Source organism: Struthio camelus, chromosome 7 (assembly GCF_040807025.1).
Source record: "Struthio camelus isolate bStrCam1 chromosome 7, bStrCam1.hap1, whole genome shotgun sequence".
In the NCBI taxonomy this organism is placed as follows: Eukaryota; Metazoa; Chordata; class Aves; order Struthioniformes; family Struthionidae; genus Struthio; species Struthio camelus.
In genome coordinates this window covers 21,862,781-21,888,041 of record NC_090948.1, presented here as the reverse complement: position 1 = coordinate 21,888,041, position 25,261 = coordinate 21,862,781, and the positions used below count along the sequence as shown (strand labels likewise).

The following is a 25,261-nucleotide window of genomic DNA, read 5'->3' as shown; positions in this document are numbered from 1 at the left end:
GTTAGCCATAGTATTTACTTTTAAAGATTTATGCTACATGTCTTTTCGAGGAGTTACACGTTCCATGCATCAAACATTTTTACCCTTGTAGTACTATGATGTCTTTACAACTTCAATAGAATGTATTTAAAAAACAAAAAAAGTGGAAATTGTTGACCTTCCTCAGTCTCCTGCAGGACTCATAAATTTCTGTTTCTTTTAGTGGAATCAGACTAGCAATTACGCACAGTCTTAAGGGTTCTCCAGGGACTGTCAGTGTGTGGATATAGTGCTATTTCCTTGTTCAGCATTTTCATTGTCTTTTCTTGGGTAAATACTATCTATAGCAATCTGAAGAATAAGGACAACCAAGGCAGAATGTGTGTGTACCACTTAATATGGAGGTCTGAATGGTTTTTTGGAATTGGCAGATGGCATGGAACCTACTTGGCCAGTAGTGAATAAAATATTGAGACGTGACCTGACAATATACTTTTCTGTTGTTTTCCTATCAGCTTATATGACCAGAATCAATCAAGTTTCTATTTCACTTGCTTCTGAGTTAAAAGTGCCATAGAGTGCCAGCTATGATCTTGCTGAATTCATCAAACACAGCAGTTAGTTTAGATCAAGGATACTTTTTTTTCCTTCTGGTTGCTGACTTGATCTGCCTCTACTTAGCCTATGATCCACTGGATATACAGCACAAAGCTCTTTTTCTGTTTCATGGCCCATAGAAGTAGCTGGGGAATTTATTCAGTTAGGTATGAGGAAAATTCTCCCAGTCCCTCCTCCCGTTTTCTGCCAGTTTTGCCCTGTAAGGTAGCACACAGTGGTGTCAGATGAGTCCTAATTCCAGAGTAAAGGAGGGAATGGGCAGAGGACTCATCCTTTTCACTGGCAACCTACACTTAGATCTATACTGGGTTATCAGTGCTCTAAAACTGAATCCAGAGATGTTTGATGAAAGTCAATATGCCAAACCACACCTTAACATCTCACGGTTCAGTTTTAGAGTGTCCTTGTTTTGTGTAATTGTGGGCTGCCGCTAAAAGGCTACCATGGATTGAAATCGGCTTATGCATGATGTTTTCAAGGTAAAGTACATTAGCTGATGTGTGAGAAGAAATCAAAATGTTTTATGGGATTCTTCCCTTACTGACAGTGATAGCATTCTAGCAAGCTCACAGATAATGGGACAAACTTCTTATTAGTTTCCTCACTAATAGTGGAAATCTGCAGTCTGCATCCTCCCTTTCTTCCTGTATGTGCTTCTGTAAAATTGCTAGAAAATGGAACAAAAATGTCAATTTTCAGGCAGGCTAGTTTATCTGATACAGCTTAAACACGTTTTAATGAAAGTAATTACTGGGATATTTTGGGTAAGAACCTTGAAAGTCTGCCTGATTCTGGATTTAGACTTAGTTTAATATTTGAAGACTCAGACTTTTGATATTGTGGATCTTTTAAGCTAGACTTCGTAAGACTAGTCATCAGTAAATTAGCAGATGGAAAAGATGAGATCTTTTGGCTTTGTTCTGGGAGCTGGAGTTACGGAGCTGGGCAGCACCAGGCAGTTCTTCAGGATGAAAAGCTCAACTTTCCACAAGAGGTGAACAGGCAGTGAGCACAAAGGATTTCGAGCTGAGCAGAGCAAAGCACTGAGTGGCAGTAAACTTGCTTATAAACTGAGAGCCTTAATTTTTTTCTTCCATGTTCAATAGAAAAAATCATGCAGTAGTTACAAGAGACTTTGAAGACGGGTTGGTGGGGATGCTAAGGTTGGTTGAGGCTGTGGAAGTTGTAAAGGCCAGATGGGATCCTGGAGACTTTGGGGGTGAGGGGAAGGCATATCTCTGTTCTGCTGGGCTGGTCAGGGCTTCCCCATTATGTCCTAGTGCCTTCCTTACATCTTTCACAATAGCTCACTGTACAAAATGTGCAAGAAATGACTTTCCTGAGAACCAGCTCTGTTTCTTCCAAAGTTAAGTCAGTCAGTTTTATGCTGGAAGAGTATGCCTGTAAAATGAAGGGATAGACCATACATCTTGCTGAGACAGTGGAGGCTGATAGTTTTTGATGTACAGAACAAGAAGATCCAGAAGAAGGAACGAGAACAGTGAGAGAAAGATGAGCTCTAGGGTTTATATCGCTCTTTGATTCTAAATGATTATCTGATAGAACAACTACTTTTAAAAGGATGCTGGAGGAGACGCCGGTTTTGATTTTGGATTGTGATCTAAGTGGACTCAACATCCTTTGGAGAGTGAAGGTACCAAAAAATAAGCGTGAAGTTTAGAAAGAGAGATTTTGGTAGAAGAGTGTTATAGTCTAACTTTAAAAGTGCAGTCCTTTTGCAGGTGATTGTTTTGCAGGTAGAGAGAAGGACAAGGGGACTTGAAACAAGTCCATAGTGCTGCCTTCTTTGGTGCATCAGTTCCTGGCACTTCTTTTCCCTTCCTCAGTCATTCCCTCTCATATATTACTATTCCCATTTTATTCGTTACCATTTTTCTATCCTATCCACTGGTTTGGAGTGGTTTGAATTCTTTCTCTGCTTCAGCTAATATAAGCCTATGCTTTAATTTTACATGAATTTTGTACTTACTGGATTATGGAAAAGGAAGCCAACTACTGCCGTGGTTCTGGTTGCAAGTGCTTGAGCATACGTTTGGCTCTATGGAGATTTCTCAGACGTGCTACCAATACTAAGTTAACTGGGCAACAGACTAATGTCTGTTTTTTCAGCTAACCTGTTTGGTATGTTCATCCTTCTCCTGTTTTGAAATGTGCTGCCTGACAACACTGACTAGTAATGGCAAGCAGGATTATCCCACTTCAGAGTAGACCTTTTTTTGTCTTTACTGCACCTTGCGATGCAAGGTGCTACAATTCGTTCTTTAGATAAAGCATTAAATGTAGAATATGGCTTCAGAGCTGCTCTATACAGATGTATATTGAAATACAAAATAATTCCAATGTGATCTAATCGAATATTTGTTTTTCTTCTGTGTTCTGACTACTTTTAATTGTGGAATATAGCCTAACCTGAAGTTTCTCAGGAAGTCATCAAATTTTTTATTTAGAAAGCTATCCCTTCCCTTAAACAATGGCTTACGGGATACGGTTGGCTTTGCTGTATGTGTGAATGGGGCTGTTTATTTTATTTTCAGCTACTTCCTCCTGTAAGTAATTCCTGCAGGAAAGCAATCTTAGTACTGCAATATCTGTCTCCTCAATCTTGCTCTTAACTCATTTCCTAGGATCTGGAAATGCTGCAACATAGCGGTCTGAGACATATTTGAGTTTCACAGTCTATAAGGCTAGTTAAGCGTGGAGCAAAGTAGCAGTGGAGTTAGGCAGGGTCCAGGTAGATTAGATCTCTTATAATAATTGTGGGTATTCACTTTTTAAGAATCATTGTCATGAGCAAGAGTTACTTACCATATTTCATGTCAAAATAGAACCCAAAACAAAAAATCCTAAAGAAGAAAGATGTAAAGAACGAAGTCAGAAATAGAATAGAAAAAAACATAACATACTATAAAAGAACTCGATGCTTCTCTTTTAAAGTGCTAAGTGTCATGACTGACATCAGTTGGTGAATTTTTCAGCAGGGTAGAGGCACATTGATTATATCTGACTGTCACTGAATCGTGTCCCTCAAACACTTTTTTTTTTTTAATAAACAACTGCAAATAAACCATTGACAGCAGGAGTTTATAATTTGTGTGGAATTAAGATAAGAATGTAATAATTCTTGAGATTGGGAAATTTATCAGATTTTTTTTGGATTTTCTAATTTTAACTCTGGAAGATGCTCTGAATTATGATGCAGTGTACTGACAATATTTTGCTTTAGGAATATTTGGTGGGATAGTTTCTCTTTTAAAAGTTTATGAATAGCTATTTGAATAGATCTAAAATATTTGAAATGTTGATTTAAAAAAATTTTTGGTTTGTTTATGAATAGCTATTTGAATAGATCTAAAATATTTGAAATGTTGATTTAAAAAAATTTTTGGTTTTGGTTTGTTAAAGTATATGTTTCCTTTGTGTATTTAGGCAATCCAGTGAAAAGAAACTTTGGCTCTCACTAATTTCAGTTTTGGGGAGCAAAACCATGTTGCGCTTACTCTGAGGCTTGAAAAAGCTTATTTAGAGAAATCTTCTTTAGGTAAGTCTGTCTTTTGGGATGGGTATGGAAAGGCAGACGAAGGAGGAGATGATTCTTTGAGAGGGGTGAGCTTTCTGCCACCAGTGCGCAGCAGAGAGTGGAAATGGCTAAAGCAAAAGGCATTAAAGAACTGAATTAGGTTAAGGCCTAGGACAAGCAGGATCGTGGGTTGGTGGCTGGCTGGCCTTGTATGTGTTGCAGTCCCAACTGAAACTATCTTTTAGCCAAATATCTTGGCACCAAGTGCTCGCGTATAGGCAGAAGCTATGCTGGACCTTGATAGTTTCTCTCTCTGGCTAGGAGGAGGGTTCCCTGTCTTCCCTGGCAGGTTGACTCTGGGAGAAACTAGAATGCAGGTGAAAGAGATCATAGGAGCCCTTAAAGCTTTGCAGTGCTCCCTGCGTGTGGCATGCGGTTGCTGGCTAAAGTGAAAGAGAGCATTTACATACTAAAACTTCGTTTCACAACCTGTTTTTTTTAGGACCAGCATGGCTTCTCTAAGAGTCCAGACTGTGGGCTTTTCAATTATGAAGTGCAGATTTATTGTACGAATGATTATCTGTGATCTTTGGAGCAGAGAAGGGCAGATGTTGCCTGTAGACCGAGTTGGTTTGTCTGGGTGACTGCAAAGCTAATGTATTTGGAAAGGAGTGAAAGTTTTATTACAGGAAAAATACTACACACAGGATATTCCTTCCTCAGTGAAAATATAAAAAGATCTTTTTACATGCAGGCATATGCTAAAATGCTATTTTAATTACAAAATAGTTAGTAATTACAAGTTTCCCAGTACGTACTGATGAGCATGTTTTACAATATTAAACATGTAGCAAATGACAAAGCTTTAAGATCATAAAAGTTTGGTAATACTGTGTGTCCTTAGAAACACTGAGTTTAATAACAATCATGATTTCAGAAAATACGAATTGAAATTGCCTACCTGTTTTATATTAATGCTGCTTTCATGCCGTTGGATGTAATTAAATATCCCTGTACCCATTGAAATTTAATTTAGTTCCCCCAATTTAACTTCTGTTGTGACAGTTGCTCTTTTAAATAATAGTAAACACCACTGGGATTTTTGGGGGAACACTGTATTAGGAGAAGAAATTGGGAAATTTTTCAAATTCTGGTTGCAGTAGATTTGTGCGTTCCTTTTTCTTCAGCAGCTGTCCTCTGCTATTTACTGTTCCTCACAAGATTATTTTTCTATTACCGTTTCATTAAGACATCAGACCATTAGAAGCCAGGTAAACTACATACAGACAAGACCATCCCAATTCCAGGTCCTCAGACTTAATGAGGAACCAGGCAAGTCCTCCATTTCTGCTAGGGTGGCAATCTTTTTGCAAATCTTGGCTCCCGTTTTGTGTGAATACAAGCCTAGTGGGACAGGATCATAGTTAATCTGAAGCACTGGACTTGTATCAATTTGTAGAACTCATTTTATTTCAATATTGTTCCTTTATTGAACTTGAAGGGTATCATGCGCCAACTGGATAAATACCAAGATACTTTAGGGTTCAACTGGAGCTAATGTGTATTTTCCTAATTTTGCACAAGTATGTAAAACCTGTTATTTTTAAAGAGAATACTTTTAAAGAGAATACTGCATCTGAAAATCCCTTTCTTAAATTATACCACATTTAGTTCACCCTTTGATCCTATGAAGTTTACCGCATTGGAAGGAAATTAAACTAAAGACCTGGATTTGTAGACTATTTAAAATGTTGACCTTTAAATGAGAAAGTGTCAACATTCATCTGAAAACCTCAGATGGAGAGGAATGGCCCTTTTTGCAGTCATTTTGGAGGAATTATCCTAGGTGAAGTGAACATTCCTTTATCTTGATTTTGATACTAAACAGCAGAGCTCTGGTAAGCTGTTCCAGCTAATCCTACATTGTTCAATGTTGCTATATACTAATACAATCTTAGTGGATAAACTCGATAGTTTTTTTTCTCAGCTGATGAACAGACTTAAGATTGGGTGAATGATTATCTTTTTTTTTTGTTTTCTGGTTTTCAGAAATTTGGTGTGTTTCATACCTTCTACAACAAATTTTTTTTCTATTAATTCAGTTCTTTTCTCATTATGTATGTATTGGACACCTTTTCCTTGTTCCAAAGCTTTGGCAATGCGTGAGGACGTCTGTGACGAAAGTGGATCCACAGCTTGTATGTAGCACAGCTTTTTCTTGTGCTTAGCAAGGATTCTTGCCCATTTATAGGCATTCCTTGTTAGCTGAAAAAGGAAGGCTGTAACGATACCTGCTAATGAACTGATGCAAACTGCTTTGGTATTTAGTTAAGCCTTTGAAGTCTTTGTGACAGATCCAGTTTTTAACAGTGTTTTTTTTTTTTTTTTTTTCCCAGAAGGGGCTGGTTTAAGAGACCTTTCCTTTGAGATTGATGCCCGTTAAAGTGTGGTTCATTTTTGGTTATGTAATCTGCAAATAGCTAAAAATGTTTCCTTTTTAGATTTTTATAGTGTTTTCGTTTTCTGCATCATCATAGCTGAAATGAATGCAGATTAGCTAGCTGAAAGTGGAATTTGCTAAGCTCTAAAATTCTTAATTCTAATTGTAGAATATTTGTTTTCACAGACACACCCAAATACGTACCTTGTGGGGTTTGCTTTTTTGTAGAAGCCATGTTTGCATTGTTCACTTTTTCAGAGCGTGTTCAAAATTAAACAAATATATGGCGTGGTACACGGAATTTAAGAATCTGGCACTGTTTGAGCAGTTGGGTAATATGGGAAAATGCTGGTTAAGTTAATAACCAAGGAAGACGGCATGCTGTTGCTCTTAAAGAAGAATTTATTGTTCTGGACAAACAAGATTTGCACCACTAAACGTCTGTTCTAACTCCACCCAAAACCTATGTAAAGAGAGAATTAAAAGTGCACAATTAACACTGAGGAAACAGGAAGTGATATAGTAAATAAAAGCCACTATGCAATTTTAATTTTTTCTTCTACAAGCATGTTTGTTAAGATACTATTTTTATTTTTGTTTTTAATATAAGAGGTTTTTAGTGGAATATACATCCTTTTTTCCATACTGTCAGCCTATCTTTCTCTGATTACTACTTTATCATCTTTCAGATTTCTTTGTTAGGCTTTCCTGGTTTTGATACATTGTTAAACTAGTGAGTCTTGAAAGCTTTGTTTTCCCTAGGTTAACAGAGAAAACATCCCTCCCTAAAACCCAGCTTGCTCTATTGTGTTACTTCATTGTGCTGGATTTGACTTTTTAGTTGGACTTTTTACATCACTTGATATATTGACTGTTGTATTATGGGTAGTCATTTTGAAGGAAATGTTGGACATCAGCATGCAGTGGTACTGGCTGTGTCCCAGAGAACTTGAAACCTAACGTTTTAGTGACCCCTGTAGCGTTCCATCATTGCAGAGGTATTGCCCGGATGTCTGGCAGAATGGGAGCTGGCCTAAGAGATTTCTGGCAAGGTCAGTTCTCCTTTTCTGTCCTTGGTTGATGGTGTGTGTTTCCTCATCAGTGACAGATATCCCTGTGAGTTGTGACTGAGAATGTTTTTATGTTTGTGGTGGCTCGAGGACATGCTGATGTTTTGTCACTTTCATGTTTACAGAGTCATACAATAATTTAGGTTGGAAGGGACCTCTGGAGAGTGTCTGGTCCAAACCCTGCTCACTTGCTGCACATATATGTGAAAAGGAATTACGGTACTCTTATGTCATCTGTGACTGACATAGCTTCCTCCCTTCTTCAGTCCGTTGCCATTTAGGATTTTTGCTCCAGTCACTTAATTTTACTTTTCTATTATTCTTCCCGTTATAGACTCCTATCTTAGGATAAAAGACTGGATAAAAAAAAAAAAAAACAAGATTAGAATGAGATAGGATTAAAAAAAAGTTTCGGATATGTGCCACCTCATTCCTGCAGACAGGAAAAATAGCATATATTTGCATATGAGACTTCTGAGGGAAATGTCTTCCACTTATTGTAAAGAATTTTTCCTTTTATCTGATATATGTAGTTTTTCAAATTTTGTTTCTTTGCAGGTCAGAAGCAAAATTTGGATGAAGTAAGCTAGCTAAGTTGCCGTCATGAGCAGAAGCAAGCGTGACAACAATTTCTACAGTGTTGAAATTGGGGATTCTACTTTCACTGTATTAAAGCGATATCAAAACTTAAAACCGATAGGATCAGGAGCACAAGGGATAGTATGGTAAGGTTTCTGTGAAGTTTAAATGTAATTTTAGGTTCATTTCATAGAATTTTCTAAGTGCCTTGACTTTTATATGTTACAGAGGAGGAGTTTGGAGAACTACCTTTTGTATGAAAAATAGCAGTAGTAACCATTAGCCACTTTTTCCTCAACGATGTCACTTGCTGTTGCTTTTTGACCTATGTCTCTTCCTGCTTTGCAACTGAAGCCCTTCTGTGCAAATTCAACCAGATGTAATGAGTCTCATAAATTAACAGGGGGGAAACCTGGATAAAGAAACTAATCTTAATCCTAAGACATACTGCTAGCAGCGAAACAAAAGCTACAAATACTCTCTGTATATATTTGATGCTTAGAAATGATTCTTCCGTAGATGATACTTCTTGAAATGGTTTGTTAGTGGCTTGGTTCACCCAGTTTCATAATCTAACTGGTCTCTGATACCAGTCAGTAGGCATTTGTGGTGCTGACTGTCGGTGAAACCTGACACAGCTCAGGAAAATAGGACTTGACAATACAACTCTTTGAATAAGAGCTCTGCCATGTGGACTGAAGAGTGTACAATTGACTTAAGATTGGTGACGGTGAGCTGCTTGTAGGGTCTGTTCCCTATGCAGTTAAGTTATCCAGAGATAAACGTTAGTTTAAGCTTCTTTGAGACTTTTATGATCAAGGTAAGGATGTAGACAGTACTGGAACTCGCAGACCTTCCAATTTATTGTAACCATAAAATACTAAGGGCAAAAAAAAATGCAAAAGAAACATTAAAAAAAAGAAATATTGGAAAATGCATAATCTTCTCGTACTTTTCCTTGTAACTTCTTTAGTGCTTTGATCTTGTCTTGATCAGTATTTAGAGAATCTGTGGTACATTTGATTTTTAATTCATATTTATGTTTTAGCTGGGATAAAAATAAAATAGTATGCATAGTGCAAATGAAAAACTTGAAGGCCAGTAATCTGGAAAGAGGTGTTTTTGAAGTGATAGCTTCTGTCAATAGGATTACTTATTCTGTAAGTAGCAGCAGCAGCAGGAAAATGAATATGAATTTTGGCTGCATGTGTGTGAATGTAATGAGAACAAGGACGGTTGTTTTAACTGCAGTCTGTTTAGTTGCTACAGAAATGACTGCGAAAGCTTTAAATGTTTCCACTGTTCCTCTGATTCCCAGATCTATGTTACTGCCTGTTTTCCAGATTTACTGCCCCTCCCAGAGCTGTGATCTGAAAACTGACCATGTAATTACTGCTAGTGTCATTCAGTGAAACTGAAACCTTTTCAGCTTAAACCACTCTGATTATCCTGAAAAGAGTTGCAGTTCTCATGTGGTTAAGTCATGCCATGTCTGGAGGACATGGGGTGTAATTCTTGTGGGTTTTTTTCCCCTTTTTTTTTTTTTCCCCAACTGATCCATCTTGATTTGGAGGAATGTGAAGTAGATGCCCAAAAGGCTCAGTTGTATCTAACACTGAAACAGACTCTGAGGCTACAGTTACATGCTAGGGGTGTAGAAATTTAAATACTGATACTGTAGTCCTACGTGGGCTTTTTTTCCTGGCCATCTCTTTGCCACTCTTTCGTAAGATAGTCCATTTCTAGGGATAGATGAAGGAAATTCCGGCAAGTGGAAAATGTAAGCTAAAGAATTACTAGTAAATGTTGTTCCCATTTCTTCTTTTTTTCCCCAGTGACTAGAGATTTGAATGATTAAAAAAAAAATCATACAAGCCAGTATATGATAAAGAAAACATGTTTTTTAAAGTAGCTAGTAGAGTTCACTAGATGCTGACCCTTTACTGGCAGGCGTTCTTCATTAAGTTTGTATACTGTCCTTGATAACAGACAGTAAAATAGTATTTCCCCTACTGATACTTCTTTAGTAACTGACAAATATTTGCTGAATCTTCACAGTAATCAGCTATCGTATTCCCTCTTACAGGAAACAAAGTCTATGCTTTATTGTCTTGAAAATGTGATGTATATGGGAGTTGTCCAGTCAGTTAAAAGAAGGGAAACTAAAGTTAACAGCCTGTGTTGCTTAATGATATCAGAGTCTTGGCATTAGTCTACAAACTAAACTTTGTTCTTCCCTTTTATCAAATAAAAGCCAGGGGCATCAAGATGTTAAAACAAAAAATTGTTAGGAAAGCCTTATTTTGACATTGATACTCCCATTATGACCAGGATATTAAACATACTGCATAGTAACTGAAAATATGGGAGGTTTGTGTAGCCTATTTTTCTCCTTTCCTTCTCCCTCTCTTTAATTGTAAAAATTTTACGTAAAAATCAACATGGTTTTTCGTGTTTGAAGTGTTTTGACTTTTTTTTTTTTTTTTAAATGCAGTCAGTTCTTGAGTGCCAATGAGTGGAAAGAATTCAGTATCTTTAGTAAGGTGAATTTAGAAACCTTTCTAAATTCTGAATTGCTCAGCATACTCTGCTTTTATACTCCCTGAACGTAAGTTGAATAATATTGGAACTTAGGTTTATCTGCAGACTTGATGCATGGTATCTGGAAAAGGTGGGAACTGCCAAAGCTTAGAGGAGCCTGACACTGAGATGTAATAATTTTATTTTAATTGCAGTGCAGCTTATGATGCCATCCTTGAACGAAATGTTGCGATCAAGAAGCTAAGCCGGCCGTTTCAGAACCAAACTCATGCTAAAAGAGCCTACAGAGAGCTTGTTCTAATGAAGTGCGTTAATCACAAAAACGTAAGTGCAGGACCCTGCTTTAGATATTAAAGAATTAACTAGAAGGTCATTCTTTGTAAAAATCTTCAGAATGACTTCAGAGGTTGACCTCTTCTGTAGGTTGAAGAGGTGTTCAGAGCATGGCCCTATCTCTGTGATAAGTACAGAATGATCTTTCAGAAGAACTGTTGTTGCCTAATTTTAATACTCACTCAATCTTTAAATACTCTTTTCAAACTCAGGAAGGGAGTCAGTGTTACATTGCTACATTTTACAGACAGTTGGCAAATGAAAATACCATGATGGGTACCTACCCTCTTCTTTCTGTTGCATCTGCTAAACCCGGAGGAGGAAGGAGACTGCAGCAGATTTTTCTTTTTTTTCTGATGCATGATGAATGAATTAGGAACCTTGCAATGTGACAGCAGGAACTGTGAGGCTTGAGAAGCTGTAAAGTAGAGCAAAGCACAGAATTGCGGAAAGAAAAAGTAATAAATTTCTCAGGGTTGGACTACAGAATGTTGGTATTTAACTTTTTCTTCCTTCACAGGCAAATATGCTGTCCTTCCTCACCTTCACTCTTAATACCCTTTCAACAAGATAAAATTAGGTTGGAAGGGACCTCTGGCTTTTAGGGAAGGAGAGTCACAGAAGACATATTCTATCTTGCAGCCACTTGAAAAAAGTCTGTATACTCTCTAGGACAAAGATGGTTTATGTTTGGATTTGCTGAACTAAGTTTTACCTAGCAGTATAATTTGTATGATGATAAACTGTTGCCAGCCTGCCTGATCTTGATGGTGAGCCGTAGTTTGACCTATTACTGCATTTCCCATCCATTCTTAGGAACTGGAAAATATCCTAATGCAGCTGCAAGAATCTGTTTCTGTCTTTGGATGAATTTGTTGCTTTCACCTCTGTCTGTGGCAAAGTGGTATCTCTTAGGCAGGTTTTGTCTGATTTTCATCTTAATTACATATCTATCTATATTATAGATGAGGAAAAATGTATCAGGTCTCTTCAAACTGAAAGTAGGCGGCAGGGGGAAGACAAACTGACTACTCTGTATTTCAGCCTTTGGAGGTTGTCTTGCTAATGCACGCAAAGTGCCTTTAGATTATGTGACTTGTGGAGGATATTTTTCCTAGAATCATTAGCATCTATTTCAGTGTGTTAGAGACCTGGTTGAGCCCCTGGACACCTCTGAGCTTCAGTGAAGATGATCAGCAGGTTTGAATGAGAATGTTGGATATCAATTTTGAAATGTTGACTTTGCAAATTTGCCACTTGTGTGGTGCAATTATATTTCCTCTCCCCCTTCCTACAGATAATTGGCCTACTGAATGTGTTTACACCACAAAAATCTCTGGAAGAATTTCAAGACGTGTAAGTCTCATTTGAACTAAAGCTGAGAATTATCTTTAAAATTACTCACAAAGAAAGATGAACAAGTGAAAGAATACCATAAAATGTCAGTATTGTCTGATTATTCTTCTTTTGTTGCTGTTTAAGTTACATAGTGATGGAGCTCATGGATGCAAATCTCTGCCAAGTGATTCAGATGGAGCTAGACCATGAACGAATGTCATATCTTCTTTATCAAATGCTGTGTGGTATTAAACATCTTCACTCAGCTGGAATTATCCATAGGGTAAGTAAGCTTGCTGTGTTTGTTTTGCACTGTACCTGATTTTATCTTGAGTGTTTAAAAGAGCCAGAAAAAAGCAGAAACAGGAGCACAAACAGTGCTGAAAAGAAATGATTTGATTTACTTTATTCCACTGTAAGTCTGAAATGAACCTTTTGAATGTTATGTTATTCCTGGATTTGATAGTAATCTGCACAAAATAAGTAAATGAAAATCTTTACAGTGAGTTACATTACCTCCTCTAATTTTATGTAGTGATCTATCTATAGTAGTCATGGCAGGAAAGACCATCTGAAAGTCTCTCTGCCTTTATTGTTTTGGTAACCAAACCTGAAATTCCATCTTTTGAAAGAACTGCCCCTTTTACTTCACCTCTTTTACTAGCAGAGTAATGAATACATCTCTGAAATCTCAAGATAAACAGTTCATGATAAAGACCTGTAAGTGGAACTTTCATACAGCTGCGTGTCACAAAGCATTCATTCACATTGCCTAAAGGCAAAACTGCCTACTACTTTTAAATAGCATATGTATGTTGCAATCCAGTCAGGAAGTTCTGAATTTAAGGTTTCCTATTCAAGTTCAGCATCTCTTAGATGTAGATATTTAGCGTAAAGATTGCTTGAGATTACCTAGTTATAACTTTTCAAATATCCTTGCTGTTATTTTGGGAATCTATAAAATTGTATTTTTACGAAGTAGTTTTTTTCACTGCAATAATTTTTTAGTAGAGAGTTTTTGTAAGTTTTCATCTCTGAAAGGAGGCAGAAAAACCATTAAACTTACTCATTCATGATACTTTCCTCTCAGTCAGTACCATGTGGTCTTCCTCAAGGATGACTGTAGACAGCAAAGTAAATCGTGAAAGGTGATAGCGATCGCTCCAGCAGGTGTTATGTTGTGATGCCTGCCCTGTAGTCTGCCTCACTGGGGGTTGTTGCATAGCCTGCAAGTTGGATCCGGCAGTATCACACTCCTTTTCAGCATGCTGTTTTTCCCTCAAGGCAACTGGGACGATTGTTTGAATAGAGAATACGATTTGAACAGCCAAACGCTGTTTCCTTTTGCTCAGCCAGCTCCAGCGCTCATCTGCTGCCGCTTACCAGAGAAGAGCGCAGGGAGGGAAGGTGAAGGCGTGCTTCCCGCTCGAGTGCAATCTACCCTGCGATGGTTGTGTTTGCTGGGGGAGGGAGGCGTAGGCAGAAGTACTAGCTGATGGCAGGTATTGCATCCTGTTTCCCGGTCTGCATGTGGTCATTGAGACAGGTCAGTGGGCTGCTGGCATTATTCTGGGAATGCTAGCCAAAATTGGGTTTCTTATCACAATTGTGGTTTTATATTGTACATGACTGATATTATGCAGCCCTTTGTGTCCTAGTATACATGTGTTTAAGGGTTTTGAAATAAATTGTTTTCATACAATAAAGTTTGTATGAAACTTGACATTTTCTGGTCTCTTGAATACTTAGGTATGCAAGTTTTAACGTTACAGATTTTCCTAGGCCTTTTTTTGGATTGGAAAAATTGCCTGTTGTATGGACGTGTTTGAGTAGGTAAGAGTGTCTCTCTCTATGGATTTTAGTGGCGGTAGGAGGGAGCTTCTAGAAGTTCACTTGCTTCAAGAACAGTTTGAACATGAACACGTGGAGATGTTTGTACTTTTTTAGAAAAGAAGTGACTATTCTGATAGTTGTTGTTGGGTAGAAGTACAGACAGGAGCTTTGAGGGTAGAATGCCTGCCTTTGTAAATATGGGTGAAGTTTTTGAAATGTTTTGTAGTGTGCAGTAATACAAAGTTTAAGGATAAACTATTATAATGAGATTGGTAACTGATACACTTACTGTGTAAATAGTAACATATATATGCATGAATGCTTTTGAAGGACATGGGCAGATACATTTCACTTGCGTGTCCTCATGATAGATTTTTATCTGACAGCTCGTCTTCAGACTTTGTTAGAAGATTCAGTCTGTTCTAGCAAAATCATTTTATTATTTACCTGCAATATGTGTTATGCCTTTACATTTAAAGGTGCGGAGTGTCAAAATTTATTCTGCCTGTGGAACAATTAAAAAAAAAAAAAAACTGACGAAGAGGGGGATGTGCTTGAAAAAGGGTGTATTTACCCTGGAATGTATGTGGTTGCAATAGTAACTTTTTATACCACTCTGGGCGTTCAGCAGCACTGTCCTTAATGACTAAAGCTAATTACTTTGTTGAAACTATATTCCTTAAACACAGTGCTACTGTGGCTGACTGTGGAGCATTCTAGGTATTGGTCTAATGTACTTCTGGAGTCTCCTCTTAAGTTTTGAGCCTTTTTTTGGTCAGTAGTTTTTAAGTAGGTTGTTCAGCTTTCCAGATAGCTATTTTATCTCAACATCTCAGTAATTTTTTTTAAAGCTTATTGAATTTCTGAAGCTGCCACGTTCTGTGTAAGTACTGTTGGATACTACTTGCTGTAGAAATGAGTTTTCTCCATAGCAAAGTACAGGCACGGAGCAAGGTGGAGACCAAATTCAAAGCGTTTCAGACCATTTTGCATAGAAGTTGTAGAGTGCATATTTGGCTTCCACATTAGTGAATGAAGATTTGATATTGATAAAGATTTGGCTATAGCTTTACGCTGACTTTAACAGATGTTGATAAATGAACCTTACGGTGTTCAAAGCATTTTGTGGCGATGGAATCTCTGGCAAGTCTAGAGATAAATATGCATTCATTTCCATTTGCAGTCTGAGAAGGATGACTAATCAGAGTTGTGGAGTCGTGCCTCACTGGCTTGTTGAAGGACAGAGAGTGTTGTTAGTCTTGCATGGGGGCTCTGAAACCTTGTTTTCTCCTGCCTAATTCTGAATCCTTAACAAAGATGCCTAACTGTGGAAGCCTATCATAACAAATCTTTCTATAGGAAGAGACTTCTTCAAAAAGTTTTTTTTGAAGAAGCCCATTTAAGCATCCAGAGATGCCTCTCCCTCCCTGCCTGTTTCAGGGGGAGTCTGCCATGAATTATCTCTGATTTTTAGGCATTGGTATTTTAACTGTTTAAGGTTAGATGCTGTATCTTCTGCTATAGGTTCTGAATATATTTGTATAGCCCAATTAACTTAATCACTCTTATAGGAGCTTTTGAGTTCTGATTTATTTAAAACATAGGAGGTATTGGTTTCCTGGATGAATTTGGAATGCAATTTAAGTCAGTGCTAGCCTCCAGCATTTTCAAGGACAGGAGTTCTGTATTCCAAATTCCTGTATTCCAACATGTTCCTAGGCTTCATGACAAGCACATAACGTTCTGAAATGAAGGATGGACAGTACTCTGTAAGCCCTTGCTTTTTGTTCTCATAGGTGTTTTTCCTCTTGTAAAGGGAAGCTCTCTTAACATTTTCAGTGTTAATCCTGCAGCTCTGAGGAGGATAAGTATGATTAATATTATGAGCATGCATCTGAGATTCTGTAGTGAACACTCTCCAAATAATGGAAATGTGCAAAAATAAAGCTGATAATAAGGACGATTATAGCAGAAACAGAAATGTGCATATGAATTAGCTGAAATGTGTTATAATACTTCAACTTCTTCCTTGCATTTGAGAATCGTTTAAGCCAGAGTTGTCTGCCAGTTCTCTGTGTGTGTGATTTGGAAGTGTGTGTGTGTGTGTGTGAACATAGAAGTATGCAAGACTTTAATTACCAATTACAGTTCTGTTGCTCAAGAACTCTTTCCTGTGGAGTCCTTTCTGTCTTTTGTGCAGCTTTCTTAGCTTTCTGAGGGGCTTGCTGAAAACCGTGTCAAACCGTACAAATGGAAACGACGTACGTCTTGCAGATAGTTACTTTTAAGCCTTTATGAAATAGTGAAAGGCAGGCAATAATAATTAGGTGCCTGCATCAAATGGTAGAATCCTGTGTGAGATCTTGATTTTTTGTGTCTAATTAATGTTGATAGGTTGTAGGCAGAAAGGATCCAAGCTTATGAGCTGATGATCTGTCTGTTATGAATGATTTTGTGAAGCACTTTAATGCAAAGTTGTTCTGCAGTTGCTGATAATGTTTGCTCTGTGACATTCAGATGTATGTAAGATCCTGCTGAGATGGCGACTGAGTATGCCTGTGTAGCATCTGTGTAAGTAGACATTGCAAAGCCATGAGTGTCAATGTGAATTTAGGATCTTTGTAAGGCTCCCTGCAAGGGGGAGAGGATAAAAGAGGCAGCAGAAAATTGAAACATATTCAGGTGAGGAGAATACATCTACAGAGTTTCCAACTAAAAAGCTCTGAAACTGTATCAGGGCATCTTCAGCTCTTATTGTAAAGATAAAAGGTTAATTTCTGGTGGTTTTTCACTGGTCACTTTTTTGGGTTTGGTCATCAAAATTTATCATGTATGTAAACCAAATCCTAAATAGGAAACTGTCTCTGGGAGCATAGATTTCCTTTTTGTTGTTCAGAGAAGAACCTGCATTGGTTCACAAGAGGCAATGCAGCCCCAAATAACAAAGAAACCTTTTACTTTTTACAATCATGTATTGATTTTAATAATTTTTATATTGTGATGATTATTGCATCAAGTGAGTTCAGTCATTGCCATTTTACCTGTGATCTGCATTGTAGTAATAACTATTGTTCCAGTGAAGAGTTTCTCGTTCTTTCCTCAGAGCTAACTTTTCATACTAACCTCAGTTTATTTCAGACATTGCTAACATATCTTGTAACACTAGTTTGTTTTCCTTTTTTAATTGTTATATAAATCTAGAAACACAATAAAGGAATTACAGTTTGCCGAATGCATATGAATTAATACAAGGGGAAAAGACAGTGCACTTATACAAATAGCCTAGTTGAATGTGTGGGTTTTAATGTTAGCAGTATTATCTGTTAAAAATGTGAACCATCGAGTACTTGTGCTTGTCTTAGCAGTCATATATGATGTTTCTTTTTAAAGGATTTAAAGCCCAGTAATATAGTAGTAAAGTCAGACTGCACTTTGAAGATTCTTGACTTTGGACTGGCCAGAACTGCAGGAACTAGTTTTATGATGACGCCTTATGTAGTGACTCGTTACTACAGAGCACCAGAGGTCATCCTAGGGATGGGATACAAAGAAAACGGTCAGCAAATATAGTCTTTCTTTGGCACAGCTTTATTTTTTGTTTGGCACACCACACTTTACATGTTAATAGTTTTTTTTTCAACCTGTAGAAATTTCATAAATTAGCACTGTGACTAAAATGCACAGTCTGGTTACACTGATTTGTTTATTTAACTAAACACATTAGAAATGTTTGCATTTAAATAAGAGAAGAAATTGAGGGCCTTGTTTGTTTAAAATTTTAAATAACCTACTTGGAAGAATGCTTCATCCAGGAAGAACTGGAAATACATTTTCTTAACATCTGTTGACATGCCTTGATATACCTTCGCTTGACTTTATTCCTGATGAGGATGTGACTGTTGCTCATTAGTAAATGTATGTCCTAAATTTAATTGTACATGACTATATTCAATATAACCTTTCAGGATATAAGGAACTTATGGGCCACTCGGACATGAACAAGCTCAGGCCGCCACTCACTGTGGCATTACCTTTTATTGAATCTGGCCAACTTTAAAATTGTGACACTAAGTTCTTGGTTAATGGCGCTTAAGAAAAAGTCAATAATATACTTTAAACAAAAATGCAGAGTGCTGTCATGAAGTGTCATAGATTCTTTGAGGTCCATGAGAAGATCCAAGGAAATTTCAGAAGAGATGATTGTTTATTTTGTCCCTCTGCTTACAGACATTTTCCTTCTCTTTGTACCTACTCTGTGGCCCTTCTTCTCTCAGTATCTTATGTAAGCAAATGAGGAAGATTATAACATTTGAGGGAAAGTTATATAATCAGGTACATTACGTCCTCCAAATGACATGCCTAGTATCCTTTAGGAAATGGAAGTAGCGTGCTGTTCCTGAAATTCAATTGTAGTGGTCCCCATTCTGCTGCTGTTTCATGGACCCACTATCACTGCTTTCCATCCAGTTGGCTCAGTGTTTATATCCCAGGGAGCTGCAGTGCACTAAGGTCACCATTTGCTAGAGGCATTGTAGACCCGCTATTGATTAGACCTGCTGCAAGCCCTGTGAAACGATGTGATGCTTTGTGAGCTGGCTCCCGGTGATCTGAGGTATCGCTCGTCAGGTTACTGACACAACTGGGGCTTTACTCTGTTTTTCAAGGTTCTCAATATAAACTGCAAACTTTTCCGGCAACTGCAAATTTGCATTAGGGCAAGTGACTGCCAGCTGCATGTAAACTGTAGCTGTTAGGAGCATACAGATTTGATTTTTTGTTTGTTTGTTTATGAAAGCTGAGAAGAATAACTCCTATTGGTGGTAACAGTGGAAGAAGCTAGCACAAGGGAGTAAGAATAGATTCCCCCCCTCCCCACCCCGAGGCTATGGTTTATGTTTTCTCTTTGGATTATTAGTCTGCATGAGAGGGCTATACGTTCTTTCAAATGGCCTCCACAGTTGGCTATTTTTTCTAACTGCCGAAGGTTGGCAGAGAACTTGTATCTAAGGCCTCCTGCTCCCCCCCCACCTCCCACCCCATGCTAGGAGACAAGAAATGAAAGAACCTAAATCTGTAGTCTGAATCGTACAGGCGCCTTACGCAAGGAATTGATATGACAGAAATTTCAAGTTTGCCAATTTAGCTTGCCCAGTTTGTTTTTCTTTCTTAAAATTTAAGTAAATTTCAATTGCAGAAGAGTGAAGCATTCCCTTCACTAAAATGTTGCTAAGGTTACTACTGGAGTTAAATAGATTGAAATAGATTGTGTTGTAGAGCACCCTGTTGTGCTAGGGCCAGTCATGTTCCTTAAGCAAGAATGAATTCTGTTTTGCAGAATATTAATTCAAATTTACTTTCATAAGAAAAATATAGAGCATCTTCCCAAAATGTGAGTACATGGTTGCTGAGAAGAGAATGACGCTTTTGGAGAACTTAAAAAGTAAATTTGTTGGCTGAACTGAGTCAGAAGACAGTCTGGATTTCCGTATGTACTTTAGTTGATTTTAACTGAAGTATGCAGTTCGAGATGTCTGAAGCAGGCGAAGGGTAAGCTTGTTAGCAAAACATTATGTAATTACAATGAAACACAGGATGACTCAGTTGGTTCGAGTCATTCAGCAAGTACTAGTTGGTAGGAGAACCGAAGTCTTCTCCAGCTAACATGAGTCAGTGCTGAGAAGGAGACTGGCTTGCAGTTACCAGGTTGGTCATTGAAAGATTATTTACATCAGCTGTTACTCTTCTCAAATGTGTCATGCCGTGGCTAGGTGGGAAACGGCTGCCTGCTGAGTTTTTTTGTTGCGCAGCTCCAGTGCGCAGTGAAGTAGTGTCACAGAGAGGGGTGAGGCAGGTGGGAAGGATGCCCTTAGAGTAAGAGCCGGGGGCCTGCAAGGGTCCCCACTGCTTAGCACTGATGTTTATTCTAGCCCTTTAAACCTATATTTGAATTGAAGGTTAGCATATTTAACTTAAATTGAAGGTTCTTGAAAATTAACAGCTAACTATCAACCGGTTAAAGGGGGATTAACATTTAGTTTAATTGAACAGGGTCATCTGGCAGCTTTATCATGCTTTAGCGCTCTGTGAATTTCCTCTTCAAACAAGATGTGAGAGGATAGCAAAATATGTTTAGGTGATTGAGATATATACTGTAGAGAAGAGCTCTTTTTGCATGTAGCATACATTTATGAAGTCTTTAATTATTTTAAAACTAGCAGAAATCCCAGACAAACTGAAGATAGAGTTAACTTCTATGTAGACTTCTGATACTGAAGAGGATAAAACACGTTTGGGTATATCACATTAAGAAACCAAGCCCTGCGAGCTCAAGAGCTTGTACTCGGTCACAGCACCCAAGTAATACTCCCTTTGCCCTGCAGTGAAACTACCAAATTTAAAATACAGAAAACCAATGTTCTTAAAATAACACAAGAAAAAGCTGTTTTGGTAGACACAGACTATACTAGTGAAATACCCTACTTACAATTGTATGATTAATATCTGATACTGTAGTGCAGAAGGGTTTGTCTGGGTACTTTTAGTGTAATTTCTGTACCTTAACATATTTAGATTTGTGTGCAGTTATGCACATTATTTTGAGGGAGCAGTCATTACAAGGCTAGGAAACCCACAAACCCTCTAAAACTAATACTTTAAGGTATCGTGCGCTTGGTTTCAACCTCATTTTTATGTAGACTTTTTTTCTCTTGGAGTTACAGAAAATAGTAAATTCATGTCAAACAGCGTTTTTAAATATAAAATATATTCTTTATTACTAAGAGTAGACCTTAAAAAAGATTTTTCCAATCTGTATTCAGATTAGACTCAGTCTTCTATAATAGGCTGACTTCACAGGGGCAGTCCTCTGTGGATAAAAACATAGCTTCATAAAAGCTTCATTTAAAAAAAAAAAAAAAAAAAGCTCTAGCTCTAGCTTCTCTATTTTTTTTTAATGACCTTTAAATAAACAGGTTTTGTTTGCTTAATTGAAACAACAAACCAAAAGGCTGCAGTACTCCACAAGTTTGTTTTGAAAGGCAAACAGAGGAGTTGTTTCTTATGTTTTTCTAAGACTCTCAATTTATTTGTCTTCTGATGCATGAAGAAAAATCCTGGACTCATATTATTGCTCTTCCCAGGATTTTCCCTGCAATTCCAGAAGTGATTCTTTTCACATTGGACACAGTATTTCCAGTAGATTTGTGTATATGTGGTTGGTGAAGGCAGCAGATTATTTTGCAGGTGTAAAAGTCAATATTTAGAATTTTATTTAAATAGCCAATTTCAAAACTTGGCCTTGTATCTTTGGGTCTCTGAGTCAAAGAAAGTATACTTTTCTTAAATATCTGAAAAGAATTTTTTAAGGAAAAACCACCTTTAATCATACAATATAGACAATCGTTTTTTAAATGAACCAGGCCCTTAATTTTGACCTGTTAATGTATACAACTGTGATTTGTTATCATATGATTTAGGTACTATTTCAGAGGAACCTCTAAATAAGAGGGGGAGACGTATTTTCAATAAGAAGCAACAATGTTTGCTTGAAATTAAGTCCCTCACAACTTTTACATGCAATTTTTATTACATAATTGTTTTCATTTAGATCTCATTCTTTTCTGCTTCATTGGAATACTAATCTTGTGTTTGATAACAAAATTATTCATAATAGTACAAATTCATCATTAAGGCTTCAGGAAAACTTTTGCATACCGTCAACAGTATCTCTGAAAGCAACAGCAAAAAACTGGCATACCTATAAAAAGTAAACTTGCGCATCTTTGAGTATGTCTTCTGAGTGATTCATTTTAAGATAATGTAGAAACTATGTACTGTGTACAACATTTTTATTGTATAAGTTCTTTTGTTTAAGATATTATTTGATCATAACTGGAGAAATACTTTAACACTAATTATTTTAAGTAAAAGGCTTATAGCAGCGTACTAATATTGTCTTTAACTGATCCTCTAAAATTCTGAGTGTTTTTTATTGATTGTATTTTACTGATTGCTTGGTATTTAAAGGGAAAGAGGAATGCATGGTAAACTGACTTTTAGGAAATACTTGATGGCAAATTTTTATCCTTGTGTAATAACTAATTAATTCTGTTCCTAAAAGCATAAGCTATTTAGATGTGCTGTATTTTTAAAGGTCAGTTTAGTTTGCTATTTTTGAAATGATTCCTACAACTATAATGGAATTATTTTGAAGAAATGTACTTATCTTTGCTGCCCCAATTTAGTTCATTGGCAGCACTAGCTTTGCAAGCTGCAGAACTTGAAGAGCTTTACACTGCTTGATTCATGTGCTTCTCTCTCTCCCCCTCTCTCCCTCTCCCTCCCTCGCTCCCCCTCCCTCCCTCCCTGCTCTTGCTGTAGCACTATGTTAAACGAAAGGCTGTTTTTTCTGCCTTTCACTTGAGACAGTTAAAAGCTAACCCGTATATACTGTGTTTATATGGCGGTTTCGTTGATTAGTGTAAAGACTTACTCTTCTTCCTGTGCTGTCTCTGCAATATATAGGATGCAATCATGTTATGCTTCTTTTAATTTTAAATGACTGTTTGCTTTGCTTTTCCTTCTTTTTGTGCTACAAACATAGTGGATTTATGGTCTGTGGGGTGCATTATGGGCGAAATGGTTTGCCACAAAATCCTCTTTCCAGGAAGGGACTGTATCCTTGTGCTGCTGCAGCAGGTTGATTAGTTAGGAAGTGATTAACCTTTTTATTAATGTTCTGTCATGAAAATGCACATTGTACAATCTTTTTCTTAAATGGGCCTGAATTTTTCTTGTGATACACTTTAAAAAGAAAAAAAATTGTTGAGGTAAGAACTTCATTTATATTCAGGCTGCACCTAGCAGTAGGACATAGTCTCTGCTGGTCCTGTAGTTAGCACACATTCATCTTCACTCATTTTCATTACACACGCTTTTTATAATCACTTCATGTGTGTGTGTGTGTCTCTAGATGTTTTTTATTTACTTTATTTTAATAACTATCTTTTATGTTAATATCATTGCATTTTGTTTTCAGTTGACATTTGGTCAGTTGGGTGCATCATGGGAGAAATGATCAAAGGTGGTGTTTTATTTCCTGGTACAGATCGTATCCTTACCTTTGGCCTAGGATGTAGTTTTAAGAGGTCAAAAGATACTGCAGCAATTTAGTGCCAGGTTAAGGTAGTTTTTAAAATATTGTTTTTAAACTGCCTTTTCAAAATGCGATTTGCAAGTTTGTGGTTTTCATTCCAAGATGTTGCAACAATGACTGCAGTTACACCACAGAAATCAAAACAACGATGCAGGTAGCATTAACTTGTATTACTATCTTTAGAGATGAGTGCAACTAAGAAACTCTAGCAAGATGAACAAAATACCATGTGGGCAAACAGACTTATTTTTCCTTTTTCCTTTTATTTATTTATTTATTTTCCCAATTTTATATAGTGTCTATCATTGCTTTTGGATGTTGTCACATTTAAGACAGGTTTGTTTTTTTTTTTTTTTAGGTGGTGTTTTACTGATTCACATCAATTGGGTTTTTTTGCTTTGAAGCTCATTTTTATGTAATAATTTATTAATCCTTTTTGGTACCTGAGGGCTTTAGCAGGTTTTTTGTGTGTGTGTGTGTGTTTTATAGACGACCTAACCAGTTAAATGGTTACAGTCTGGAGTTCTATATTTTTGTATGCAAAAATGATCCTGTAAACACCTTTCAGAAATATCTGGCACTTTTGTGCTTCTGTTCCCTGAATGACTTGGTTGTATCTGTGTAGGTTGTATCATGTTAACAATACTACCAACACAGGATCTCTTGCATGCAAATAAAACTGAAACCTCTGGATCTTCACAAAAAGTAGTGGGTGTATAATTGGAGTTTGGTATTTTACTTGTTTTACTGAAAATTAGACTCCAGTTTCAGTTAGATGCCATGAGAAATCTTTCCTGCTTTTGCTGCATGTTGATTGCTTAATATTGGATGCACTATAGTTTAGAGGTGAAGATTTTGAGGCAGAGTGAGGAGATCCAAGGAATCCTTACCTTCACACAGCTCTGTCATTGCGTTGGTTGTGCTGTGCTTAGCTTTATAAATCTGCTTTGCTAGCATGGAGTTTCAGTTTAGCCTCAGTGTTATACGATGGCAATACTTTTTTCAAGTGTGTGCTGAATCACAGTAGAAGCGCTTTAAAATCCTTATATAAAGGTGTACTGTCCAGTCCAGAGGAACGTAAGAGAGGGCCTGCTGGCTCACACTAAAGGTTTAGCCTGCCCAATATCTTCTCCTTGACAGTAGCCAAAAAGAGACGCTTGGGAAGAGTACATGAGTGAGATAAACGTATCTAAAATTTCACCCCATTCTCCCCCAGTTTCTAACCACCTGCAGCTAAGAACTCCTGAGCCAAGCAAGGCTTTTTTATGTTTAGTAACATCTATTGGATTCTTCTGCAAGTTCTGTAAACTTATCACTTCAAATGTGTGTTATGTATCCTTGAAATCTGCATTGAAATCTTTGATAAATTTCTCTTTGACCTGCGGAGAACAAGATTTCAGCCTTTATGGACCCCCAGCACTCTGCGTTACATGTCGTTAGTGTAAGGTTACTGACTTGTTAGAGTCCAGAACTCGGCTAAGGTGTCGGGGCTAGAACCGAGGACAAGGCACCTATACATGGTAATTCTCTCAACGGCCTTAAGGATGTTTAATAGCTTGATTATTGTGTAATATACGTTTAGATCAAAAAGTGAGTGTTTCTCCAGAATTCCTTAAAAATTTTTTTTTGAATTTATTAAATAAATTATGCAAGTCTTTCCATTTACTTCATTTCTCAGAAATATATCCTTTGCCAGCTAATTCTTATGATTTTGAGTAAAATTCATGTTGGCTTGATTACTCTTCATAGTCTTGCTTGGTTTCACTGTTTTCCCTTAAGAAGGTCGTCCTACTTAATGATGATGAATCTGGTCTTTTATTATAATTTGCTATGTTTTA

At 37.2% G+C, this 25,261-nt stretch overlaps 1 protein-coding gene across 22 annotated transcripts in view; it reads left to right on the top strand.

Annotated features, from left to right (window-relative positions):
- The window catches only part of MAPK8 (mitogen-activated protein kinase 8), a 55,857-nt gene that overhangs the window by 19,678 nt on the left and 10,918 nt on the right, over positions 1-25,261 (top strand). For 8 of the 22 annotated variants that reach the window (XM_068950193.1, XM_068950184.1, XM_068950195.1 and 5 more), the window contains 6 exons: positions 8,204-8,370; positions 10,960-11,089; positions 12,396-12,454; positions 12,581-12,719; positions 17,660-17,825; positions 23,307-23,378. In XM_068950193.1, coding sequence (XP_068806294.1) covers positions 8,249-8,370; positions 10,960-11,089; positions 12,396-12,454; positions 12,581-12,719; positions 17,660-17,825; positions 23,307-23,378 — 688 coding nt within the window. In that variant the 5' untranslated portion in view covers positions 8,204-8,248. Of the gene's footprint in view, positions 1-4,044; positions 4,157-8,203; positions 8,371-10,959; positions 11,090-12,395; positions 12,455-12,580; positions 12,720-17,659; positions 17,826-22,871; positions 22,944-23,306; positions 23,379-25,261 lie in introns of all 22 variants that reach the window. The other 14 variants (XM_009677865.2, XM_009677866.2, XM_068950183.1 and 11 more) reach the window with 3 other exon arrangements.